Below are 11,831 nucleotides of genomic sequence, written 5' to 3'. Positions count from 1 at the left end.
AAGACAATGGAGTTCTAGCAGTACATGCCAGAGGCAGAATGTGGATTTTTACATCCAGCATAGCACTGAGTTCTCTTTCTATCACTTCATAGTCGATTGGCCTCAGGCAGACTACTGCTCTGAAGCCCCAGTTTTTCATCTGTAAAAGTGGATCGGTAATAATGACCAGCTTCAAATAGCCTAAGGATCAAAGGAGGTAATCCACATAAAATGCTTATTTAATACTCTTAGCAAATAGTGAGACTTCAAGGAAAGATAATAATTGTTGTTAATATTATTTCTTCTTTCTTTGTTGCCCACCTTTAATTCCTTAATTTTTTTAATCTGGTTTTTCGATAATGTTACATAATTATTGATTCTCTTTTTGGATTAAGTCCCCCCCCAGTTCAGCTCAGTCTTTGAGAAATAACTAAGGTTAAAAGCATGGCTTTTGTATTGAAAGATACTAATTTAAATTCTGACTCTGTCACTTACAAGCTGGGTGTCTTTGCCAATCATTTAACCTTTCTAAGCCTCAGCTTTCCTACCTGTGAAGTAGGGGTGACACCTCCCCCCCCTACTCTACATAAGCACTTAGCCTAGTCCTGGCACAAGGGAACATCAAAGAAACTGTACCGTAACTATCGTCCCTATCATCATTTTAGGACCAGCTTTAGAAATCAGTAGCTTGCTTTTCTCTGAAAGTCTCACAACTGCAAAGGTTTACTTTCTGAAGGAATTGCTCCCTTCAAAAGTCCAGGGGTCTTGAAGAAACTTGCACACTCCTTCCCCACCATTTTTCCTCATTCCTTCATTTCTTACCAGGTTTCCTGAAGTCCAACAAGCCTCGCCTGGCAATAACCACAACTCTGGCCAAGGGTGGGCCTGAGGGCACTGCTACTGGTCCCACACCTGTGTCTGACAGGGCAGAAGCAATTTCAATAAGCTACGTACTCACCCACTATGCCATGGGTCTTCAAATGTTCATGGAAAACACATATTATGAAAGAACTATGCATGGTTTTCTATTTTTTGCATCAAAATAAACTTGTACTTTAATCCCACTTCTCCATGAACCTTTGGAAGTCCCATGTACTCCAGGATAACAAAAGGATCTGCTACTTGGATCTGCAGAACCACTTCCCTGCTTTGATGATAAATGATTATTTTCTTGCAAGAAAGATCTCCTGCATCCTTTAGAGCCAACTGGTCTGTAAGAAGGTCATTCTCAGTTGGCCGGTGTGTCATGGGATGGCTCCTGGGAGTTCCTGCCATTTCCATGTCTGTGCTGCATCATTCACTGGCAGGTCGTCACTTTGCTTTTTCTCCCCTAAAGTGTAGCGCTGCTCCTCAGTTAGTCTGAGTCTGACTTTCAGATGAGAAAAAAGATTTCGAGATGTATCAGCAAGAGTACTACCACTTTTATAAACATAAAAGGTCACGGCAGGTCTCCTGAGAGACCATGTCATTTAAAAAATGGAAATTATTTAGAAGGTGAGTTGTAGGAGATTGAAAAGCCAGCATCTTACTGCCCTGTATTCCGGCTTGTCATATCTGCTCAGGAGCAGTGAGGGGCTAGATTGGACTCATTGTGTGTGTGTGTGTGTGTGTGTGTGTGTGTGTGCGCGCTGTTTTGTCATTCTCACAAATGTTTGTTTGTGTTTCTTCTGTCACTTACCCCCACATCAGTCGCTCTCCCTCAAGACAAATAAACAAGAACAAAAACAAGAAAAGAAAAATAAATACAATGTCTTTCTATGAAAACCTCTTTTCACATCTGACGTCATCTTACCTGGAGACTGTGACATTACATTTTAATGTTAATTTTTGTCAGCCCATCATGAAAATGTAAATACGGGTTATTGAAAGGAAAATGCTGTTCATTATTTTATCTCAGGGCAATCTTGAACTCAACTGAAGAAGGCTTAGATGTGAGAACTTCCCAACTTCCATAGCAGATAAAATCCCTCAGGATTACCACTGGGTGGACCAGGTGGTGGCACAGTGGGAATGTAGCTAGGGACCTCCATTACCACTCAGCATTCACGCATGTTCCCGTGAGCCAGGCCAGCTGAGTCGGCAGTGGGTCACAGCAAGAAGACCCTATTGGAGGTGCCTGTGTCTGTCATGATGGAAGAAACTTTATTAAAAATATTAAAACAGACGAACAAAAACCCAAAGGGTGCCATTCGCTTCTTGCTTCCTTTGAGCAGTGTTCTCACTTTATCCGTCAGCACTCTCCTTCGGCCTTAGGCTGACTGATGATAAGGGATAGAAACTTTTTCCAGTGCTCCTAATTCATCTCTGATTTCAGGGACTCCAGCCTTCCAGGTCCTGGACCCAACATACTTCAAGTGTCTTGTTAATGATGTGTGTTCTTTTCTGGCATCCCCAATAGATCAGGACAGCAGCACCTCAGCAGTTTCGAGTAGATATCCTCCCAGTAGATGATGGCACTCCTAGAATCGTCACCAACCTGGGGCTCCAGTGGCTGGAGTATATGGATGGCAAGGTAAGGCGTGTTCCAGCTGCCACATTCACCTCCCCCATCTCAGGCTACATTATTCGTGACCATGACATATGTAAGACTCCAGTTCAACTTCTGTGTTTATCCTTCTCTAAGTGAACTGATGTCTCTAAAGTTGAGGGACTCTTCGAGTTTGTTAGGATTGTTTATTAAGATTGTGTAGGACTGCTTATTTGCACTTCATGATTTTTCTACAGAAAGACCCCCAAAATATAGTCAGTTTGGTCAAAGAAGATAGTAGGTTTGCATGGTTTTATTTTCTTCTCACATATCAGGAAGAAGTCAGGGGCAGCCTAGGCCTTCACATGACCACTTAGACACAGATTCCTTCCATCTTATTGTTCTGCTATCACCAGGTTGCTGTTGTTGACCGCACGGCCAAAGCTCTTCAGAAATTTATTAACATTCCAGTTGATGGGAAGGGGTAACAGGGAAGATGGTGAAGAACTTCATTTTAAGCAAGTGATACAAAAATTGAACATACCACTTGCAGTCCATGTTCAGAATGATCCCATTCTTTTCTCAACATTCTCCAATTGGGTAAATGCCATCTTTGCCTACCCTACTGCAGTGACTGTTATTAAAGTCGCTAATAGCCTCTGTTTTGCCAAATCCAAAGTCAATGATCTGTCCTTACCTTAGTAGACCTACTAACATTTAATATTGTTGATGACCCCCTTGCTTCTCTCAAACCTTTGTTTTTACTAAATATTTATTGAACAACTGAATTAATGAATGAATTAAAATTTAGCCATTATAGAGGCAGCAGGTAGCATGTTGGTTAAAGTGGCTGTATTCCTTCATGGCCAACTGCAGTTTGACTCATGGACCCAGGGGCATGAAAATCATGCCAGGCACATGTGCATACATGCACAAAATCCATAGAGGATAATGGAGGACAAGGCATTGTAAGATGGTCATACCCTCTGGGGGAGTGATTTCTCTCTCTTCTTTTTTTTCTCTCTCTCTTCTTTCCTCTCTCTCTCTCTCTGATTCTTCTCTCCAACAAGTGCATGTGCCCTTTGTCAAAATTTAAAAAAAAAAAAAAGCCAGTATGTTTGGGCAATGTTGGAGTATATCTATCTTACTTGATTTTGAGCATTGTAATTGATTCCTGTAAGATATAAAGTGGCCATCTTCCCTGTATTGAATCATCCTTTCTAAGTTCCAACTTTTTTCAAGGCTAAACTCAAATCCCACTGCCTTGCATCTATCTTACCTCAACTGCAGATGGAAATAATCTTCACCTCTCCCAGAAAGTGTAGAGCACTCTTTTTATATCTCCCTTTATAGCTCTTGCCACAATGACCTTGCTCATGAGCCTTTCTTTCCCAATAAAGCACGAATACCTCCAGGGCAAAGGCTGAATAGTTTCTATCCTCATCGCCTTTCCAATCCTGACAGAGTTTTCCATGCAGTAAATGCACTCAGTAAATCATTGTTGAGCTGAATTAAATCTGAGTCAGAGGGTCTTATGTCTGCTTTATTCCCACCTCAGGAATTAAATTTAATGGGTTTCTATTCCAGGCAACCAACTTGATCACCAAGAAGGAACTGCTGACCACAGACCCAGACACCGAGGACCTACAGCTTGTCTATGAAATAACAACAGGCCCCAAGCATGGCTATGTGGAGAGCAAGCTGCAGCCAGGAAGAGCTGTTGCTTCTTTCACTCAGGGTGGGGATTTGGGGACTTAGAAATAGGATACATCTGTTGTAATGCTGTCCCTCTGTCTCCCCAATCTTTCTCACAGTCATTTCTGGCTGCGTAGGTCCATGAAACTTATTTGCAAGCAAAGAGATTCTTTATTGTTTAACTATCCAACTTGTGAACTTGTGAATTTACCTTCTCCCATTTTTTTTTCCTATTACTCTGAAAAATTACAAAGAAAAATGTATCTTTACCATTCCTCAGCTCCCAAATTGCTTTCAGTTGTGACCAGATTTCTAGAAAAGATTACATGAAAGAAAGCTTGGTTGTCTTTAAAAACAGTAACAACAAAACAAAAAATAACAAGCAGACTTTATGAAAGATCTGTGATCCTGTGGGGTTTAGTCTTTGTTCGCTAAGGATTATAGATTATTTGTAAGTCTTCAGCCAAGAAATTAAAAATCAACATGTATAGGTTGCTCAACAGAAATATTCTCCTGTTTGGAATCACATCAAGCAGACCAGCTTGAATTTTATTTTCTTATAAGTATCTCAGAGTCGTCCAGACCGCTTCTGAGGGTGGACCTGTTTGAGAGTAATAGCTGTAAAACTGCATCTTGCAATTCGTGCTCCATATTCCCTGTTTTCCCCTGTCCACCATTGAGTGTCCTCTTCCTAGCACATTTCTAGCTGTATGTTGTGTAGGGTCCATTTTAATCCAACCCCAGCTTTGGTATTAGCACATATCTTCTAAAGAACCTTCCTTAGAAGGAATTAAGGCCAGCTATGAAGCTGTACACAGAGAGGATGGGGCCCAGGACTTTTCTCTGTCAACTCACAGATTTGCTCTTCAGTATTTGAGAAGTTTACTGACATGCTTTTTGCCAAGACTTTAGGATTCTCCTTTCACAACAGCATAAGGATACTTTCTGTCCACAATGGCATGTCTTGTTTTACTCAGAGCTGCAGGACTTTATTTTAAAATCTGACATAAACATTTATTTTAAGGACTGCTATACTTTTTGTTCCATAACAAAATAACCCACTAGAAGAATAAAGTAGGTGTGTTGGCATGCGAACTTGTGAGGCTGTCTTTACATAATCAGGTTAATTCACCGAGAGTCTCTTATTTTCCTACAGAGGATGTGAACTTGGGGTTGATTCGTTATGTGTTGCATGAGGAGAAGATCCATGAGATGATGGACAGTTTTCAGTTCCTGGTGAAAGACAGTAAACCCAATGTGGTTAGCGACAATGTCTTCCATATCCAGTGGTCCCTCATCAGTTTCAAATATACCAGGTACAAGTGTTCTTATTCTCGCATTCTTGAGAGTTACAGCAGGCATGCCGAGATCAGGATGAGGCATGCTGAGAGTGGGCTATTGTCACCTGCTGCTGATAGTGATCACAATGATGGCAGTAATAACAAAGATACTAACGACACCAAATATTTGAATACTGCATGTACCAGGCACATACTAGACATTTGACATACGTCCTCTTATTTCATCTTTGCAATTGTGTCGTGAATTCTGTTCTCATCCCCATAGCAGCAGAACAATAGAGATGAAAACAGGTTAAGTAACTTAACAGTCACACAGCGAATATGCAGTCAAGGCAGGATTTGAGCCCAGTGATCTTAACCACTGTGCTTTACTCTACAAGTATACTTTATAAGTATTTTGGCTCTGTCTTCAAGTTTTAGAAGATCAGCTGACAGAACTGATAAGAAAAATAAAAAGAGATATTCAAGTGCTGAAAATAATCCCTGGCCCTCACTAACAGTATTGCTGCTAGTGAGGCAGATTCTCCTTGTCCTCAAGCTTATATTCTCCCCTAGCTCCTTTGGTTTTCATAGGGTTAGTGGCAAAGTTATGGCTTAATGTAGACAGTTCTTTAAGATGTTTTCTTAATCTACTGGGGAGTTAGAGAGGCAGAGAACAGTGAAAGTGATAGGCATACATCCTGCTGGTGATGCAATAGAATGAATTACAATTAGGATTGTAATTTTTCTGGCATCTCCTCTTGGGATCTTGGGCATGCATACACACGCACCCAGCGTGAGTTTAAGCCACTGGGTCCAGGACTCAAACCACAGTCGGCTACATGGGAGTTCAGCGACATAGCCATTACACTAACTGCTGGTCCCTGGCAAAAATAATTCTTTAAGTCTATATTCAGAAACTCACTATTCTAAGAAATCAATTTCACGATAATTCAGATGAAAGTTGTAACTTGGAGTGGAGGTAGGAGATGAATACATTTAAACTTGATTTCATGTGCCCCAGACATAGGCTGGTTTACTCTTACACATTTGAAGACTTAAAGGGAAATTAAAACAGTTTTAAATTCAAACTTGCATATATGTAATGTTTTATTGTGACGTACCTCTTGCTTTTTTGTCCTTCGAAGTGAAATTAATTCAATAAAACCAATCACTTTTTCTAACATTTTAGTGACCTAAATAGTATGAAAATTCCCAAAGCTATTGGGTCATCAGAAAAGCCATATGAAGTTTTGTATAGAAAAATACATCAGGACTTTTCTGATGACCTTATATAATGGAGATGAGACTCTCAGAGGCACTTTGCCTGCAATTCCCAGGTTCAGCGACCATCCTCAGCGATGAAAAGCAAAGCCTGGTTCATGCCCCACTCGCTGTGACTTTTCCAAGCCTAGATACTTATTATGAATTAATAGCATAGGAATAGTTGGTGTCCTAGTTTGCAAAAGCAATCTGTATTCTCAGCAGCAAGCTGAATGAATCCTGTCACTCCCCTTTGTCTTAAAGCTCCATTGTCTAAATACGTTGCTACCTAAGCTCAACTCTCATTTTCTTACCTCTGGTACTGCCCTGGCTCCTTTACTTACTAATCTAGTTAATACTCACCTGAGCTAAGTCATTAGTTGTTTTCCAAGCAGATTTCTTTCCCCACGAACCCACTGGCCTATTCTGATTCTTTTACTACACTAGGGAGTGATGATCATTTCTCCCTGTTCAGACATCGGAGGTTCATAGCTCCTATGTGCTGTCCATCTGCTGAATGACTCTCAACTCTCTTACAAATTGGGTCAGGCAGCATTCTGCATCCACAGCTTCCTTGCTCGTGGTTCTGTGACTGCTCCAAGTGGGCACATTCCCTCAGTTTACACCCTGACTGCTTAAAGAAACCAAAGCTGTTTCTTTTCCCTGAACAGCTTAGCACCACTAACCAAGGAGAAGAGACAACCATTAAACAAGTGATTTCTTCACAGCCATGGGGCAGATTTTCAGACTGAGTGTTTGTATGTTTCTAGCTACAATGTCAGTGAGAAGGCGGGGTCTGTCAGTGTCACAGTGCAGAGGACTGGGAACCTGAACCAGTACGCCATTGTCCTGTGTCGCACTGAGCAAGGCACTGCCAGCTCCAGCTCCAGGGTCAACTTCCAGCCTGGACAGCAGGACTACGTGGAGTATGCTGGCCAGGTAGGTGTGGGAAGGGGAGACCCAATTCCTCAACTGCCCAGCAGGTCTACAAGTATACTTTATAAGTATTTTGGCTCTGTCTTCAAGTTTTAGAAGATCAGCTGATAGAACTGATAAGAAAAATAAAAAGAGATATTCAAGTGCTGAAAATAATCCCTGGCCCTCACTAACAGTATTGCTGCTAGTGAGGCAGATTCTCCTTGTCCTCAAGCTTATATTCTCCCCTAGCTCCTTTGGTTTTCATAGGGTTAGTGGCAAAGTTATGGCTTAATGTAGACAGTTCTTTAAGATGTTTTCTTAATCTACTGGGGAGTTAGAGAGGCAGAGAACAGTGAAAGTGATAGGCATACATCCTGCTGGTGATGCAATAGATTGAATTACAATTAGGATTGTAATTTTTCTGGCAATTTTTTTTTTTTTTTTTTTTTTTTTTTTTTTTTTGCTATAGGGCATGTGCACTCGCCAGAAAGAGAGAGAGTGAAGATAGTGAGAAGTCACCCCCCGGGAGGCTGACCACACCGCAATCCCTTCTCCTCCATTCTCCTCTTGGGATCTTGGGCATGCATACACACGCACCCAGCGTGAGTTTAAGCCACTGGGTCCAGGACTCAAACCACAGTCGGCTACATGGGAGTTCAGCGACATAGCCATTACACTAACTGCTGGTCCCTGGCAAAAATAATTCTTTAAGTCTATATTCAGAAACTCACTATTCTAAGAAATCAATTTCACGATAATTCAGATGAAAGTTGTAACTTGGAGTGGAGGTAGGAGATGAATACATTTAAACTTGATTTCATGTGCCCCAGACATAGGCTGGTTTACTCTTACACATTTGAAGACTTAAAGGGAAATTAAAACAGTTTTAAATTCAAACTTGCATATATGTAATGTTTTATTGTGACGTACCTCTTGCTTTTTTGTCCTTCGAAGTGAAATTAATTCAATAAAACCAATCACTTTTTCTAACATTTTAGTGACCTAAATAGTATGAAAATTCCCAAAGCTATTGGGTCATCAGAAAAGCCATATGAAGTTTTGTATAGAAAAATACATCAGGACTTTTCTGATGACCTTATATAATGGAGATGAGACTCTCAGAGGCACTTTGCCTGCAATTCCCAGGTTCAGCGACCATCCTCAGCGATGAAAAGCAAAGCCTGGTTCATGCCCCACTCGCTGTGACTTTTCCAAGCCTAGATACTTATTATGAATTAATAGCATAGGAATAGTTGGTGTCCTAGTTTGCAAAAGCAATCTGTATTCTCAGCAGCAAGCTGAATGAATCCTGTCACTCCCCTTTGTCTTAAAGCTCCATTGTCTAAATACGTTGCTACCTAAGCTCAACTCTCATTTTCTTACCTCTGGTACTGCCCTGGCTCCTTTACTTACTAATCTAGTTAATACTCACCTGAGCTAAGTCATTAGTTGTTTTCCAAGCAGATTTCTTTCCCCACGAACCCACTGGCCTATTCTGATTCTTTTACTACACTAGGGAGTGATGATCATTTCTCCCTGTTCAGACATCGGAGGTTCATAGCTCCTATGTGCTGTCCATCTGCTGAATGACTCTCAACTCTCTTACAAATTGGGTCAGGCAGCATTCTGCATCCACAGCTTCCTTGCTCGTGGTTCTGTGACTGCTCCAAGTGGGCACATTCCCTCAGTTTACACCCTGACTGCTTAAAGAAACCAAAGCTGTTTCTTTTCCCTGAACAGCTTAGCACCACTAACCAAGGAGAAGAGACAACCATTAAACAAGTGATTTCTTCACAGCCATGGGGCAGATTTTCAGACTGAGTGTTTGTATGTTTCTAGCTACAATGTCAGTGAGAAGGCGGGGTCTGTCAGTGTCACAGTGCAGAGGACTGGGAACCTGAACCAGTACGCCATTGTCCTGTGTCGCACTGAGCAAGGCACTGCCAGCTCCAGCTCCAGGGTCAACTTCCAGCCTGGACAGCAGGACTACGTGGAGTATGCTGGCCAGGTAGGTGTGGGAAGGGGAGACCCAATTCCTCAACTGCCCAGCAGGTTCTGGCAAGAGCTGTGACATGGTTGCAGCTATAGTGACACCTTCACACACCTTCTTACCCCCCCTGCCTTAGCATCCTTCCTCAAGTGATGTCCTGTGTTCCCTCCCCATAGTACTTTGTTCTTCTCAGTCATCTCATTCTCACTGAAGCTCTTATTTCCAAGGCTTACATTGCTGTCTAGTTTCTCAGTCTTCTTATTTTGCTTCAGGACAAAAAGGAGTCTCCAAGCATTGTGTTGTGTGCTCAGTCTTTGGTATCCAAACCCCATTTCTGCCCTTGTTTGCTTTACCATAGGGAGGGAAGGGAGCATATAGGGGGATCAGTTGGGAAGCTCTTGGAATAGCCAGGTGAGAGATGATAGGAGCTTGGGCTTCAGTTATAACATGAAGGTAGAAAGAAGTAGATGGACTCAACCAATCATTACAAATTAACAGAATTTAGCAGTGGGTTAGAGAGCAGGGCCAAAGGGAGAGATGGGTGGGGATGGCCCTTGCTAGGAGGGAACTAATAAGAAGAGGAAGTTTGGCAAGGTTTGGTTCTGGTGGCTTTATCTTAGAAGTAATGAGTGTGAGTTGCCTTAGAAACAGTCAAGTAGCAGCTCTATAGATAGGTAAGGAGTGCAGAGAGGAGTCTGAGATAGAGAGAGATGTGCAAGTCCTCTATCTGGAAGGTAATTCCTACCAGTGTGGCAATGAGCAAGAAAAGGGAGAGAGTAAAAGCTGAAAACAAAGGACTTTACTAGTTAATTACTTTAGGACAGGGTGCCCTACAGTTTACATCTTTTATATAGGGAATAATTCCTGGGACTTAATATGTATTTGTTCAGGTTTTAAGCAATTTCATTATTCTTATGGCAATTCAAATCTCAGTAAAGAAAAGTGGGCTCTCTCCTTTAATGGAGGCATTTCGGCTGGACTAAGCTAAGGCCTCTTACGTCAAATTGAAATGAGGAATTAGAAAAGAACAGATAAGCTAAAGAGCCTTTTAGCAAAATGATAAGACCAAGCATGTACTTGGGGTTTTCAAGGAAAGACAAAAGGCCATCCGTGTGTCTTAGATCTTAAACAGAAATCTACTGAGTATTATTTCATTGGGAATGCTTCAAGATATGGAGCTTAGTAAAACTTAATTTGATTAGCTGATTAGATATGTAGTAATCATTTTCTATTTGATTAAAATGACATGTTTTTCAGCTTTGTGTATCCCAGGCACTTATGACAATTTTTTGCACATTTTCACCGTCTCTGTTTATGCAAAGTATTATCCAAGCCCGTTTCCTGCCATTTCAGTTTTGGACAAGTCTAAACCCTAGTTTCATTTGAAGGTTTTATCTTATCTTTTCTTTCTTCATTTCTTCCTCTTTCTCCTTTCTTTCTGCCTTCCTTCCTTCCTTCCTCCCTCCCTTCTTTCCTTCCTTTTTCTCTTCCTTTCATCTGTCCTTTCTTCTTTTAGATAATGTCGAAATAACTCCTTTTAACTTTACTATTGTGTGTATATGAAATAATCTGTTTCATACCAGTCTAAATTCATTCATACAGTAGTTCTAGCCCATTTTAATGACAAAGGATTTAGTCAAATATAAAGTTAAAAATTAGTCTGACTTGTTTCTAAGGTAATAGTCTACGAATTCAGACTCCATTATTCAGAACTCTGAGAATCGTTGTCAGTTTTAATTGTACAAATAATGTGGTGATGGTAATGATACTATCTGATGTTTGTTGAGTACTTTAAAATACGCTCAGCATTCTCATTGTACATGATCTTCTTTAGTCCTCTAGGTAAGCATGTGAAGTAGGAGATTTATTCTTACTACTGAGTTAATAAGGAATCTGATGCTTGTACAGTGTCACAGCCTAAACCTGCTTGGCAGTAGCAGAACCAGAACTTGAGACCAAAACTTAGCCCTTTGAGGTCAGGGATTATTCCATTTTATCATGCCATATATGTAAGTGGAACTGAGTAACCAAATAGTGACTATTGCTGCCCAACTGAGTCAATAAGACAAACATGAACAGTTATTACATGCTTTCCTATAATCACCAAATGTAAATGTCTTGGCCCTCCATGCCCCTATGCAATAAATCAGCCCCAGTGTCAGGTGAAGAATGGGAGGCAGCGACTAAGTGTTCAACAGCAGGAAGTTGAGGCTGCAAGGATCAGCTCTTTCAGTCAGTC

General features: G+C 41.1%; 1 protein-coding gene across 1 annotated transcript in view; it reads left to right on the top strand.

The window, feature by feature from the left end:
• Positions 1–11,831, top strand: part of FRAS1 (Fraser extracellular matrix complex subunit 1) — a 321,939-nt gene that overhangs the window by 244,875 nt on the left and 65,233 nt on the right. The window contains 4 exon segments of the mRNA XM_027773018.1: positions 2,376–2,491; positions 4,034–4,184; positions 5,298–5,457; positions 7,455–7,623. Of these exon segments, the coding sequence (XP_027628819.1) occupies positions 2,376–2,491; positions 4,034–4,184; positions 5,298–5,457; positions 7,455–7,623 (596 nt within the window).

This window comes from Tupaia chinensis, unplaced genomic scaffold (genome assembly GCF_000334495.1).
Source record: "Tupaia chinensis unplaced genomic scaffold, TupChi_1.0 Scaffold000318_1, whole genome shotgun sequence".
Classification (NCBI taxonomy): Eukaryota; Metazoa; Chordata; class Mammalia; order Scandentia; family Tupaiidae; genus Tupaia; species Tupaia belangeri.
The sequence above is the reverse complement of the archived record's forward strand: the minus strand, read 5'-3'. Positions and strand labels throughout refer to the sequence as shown.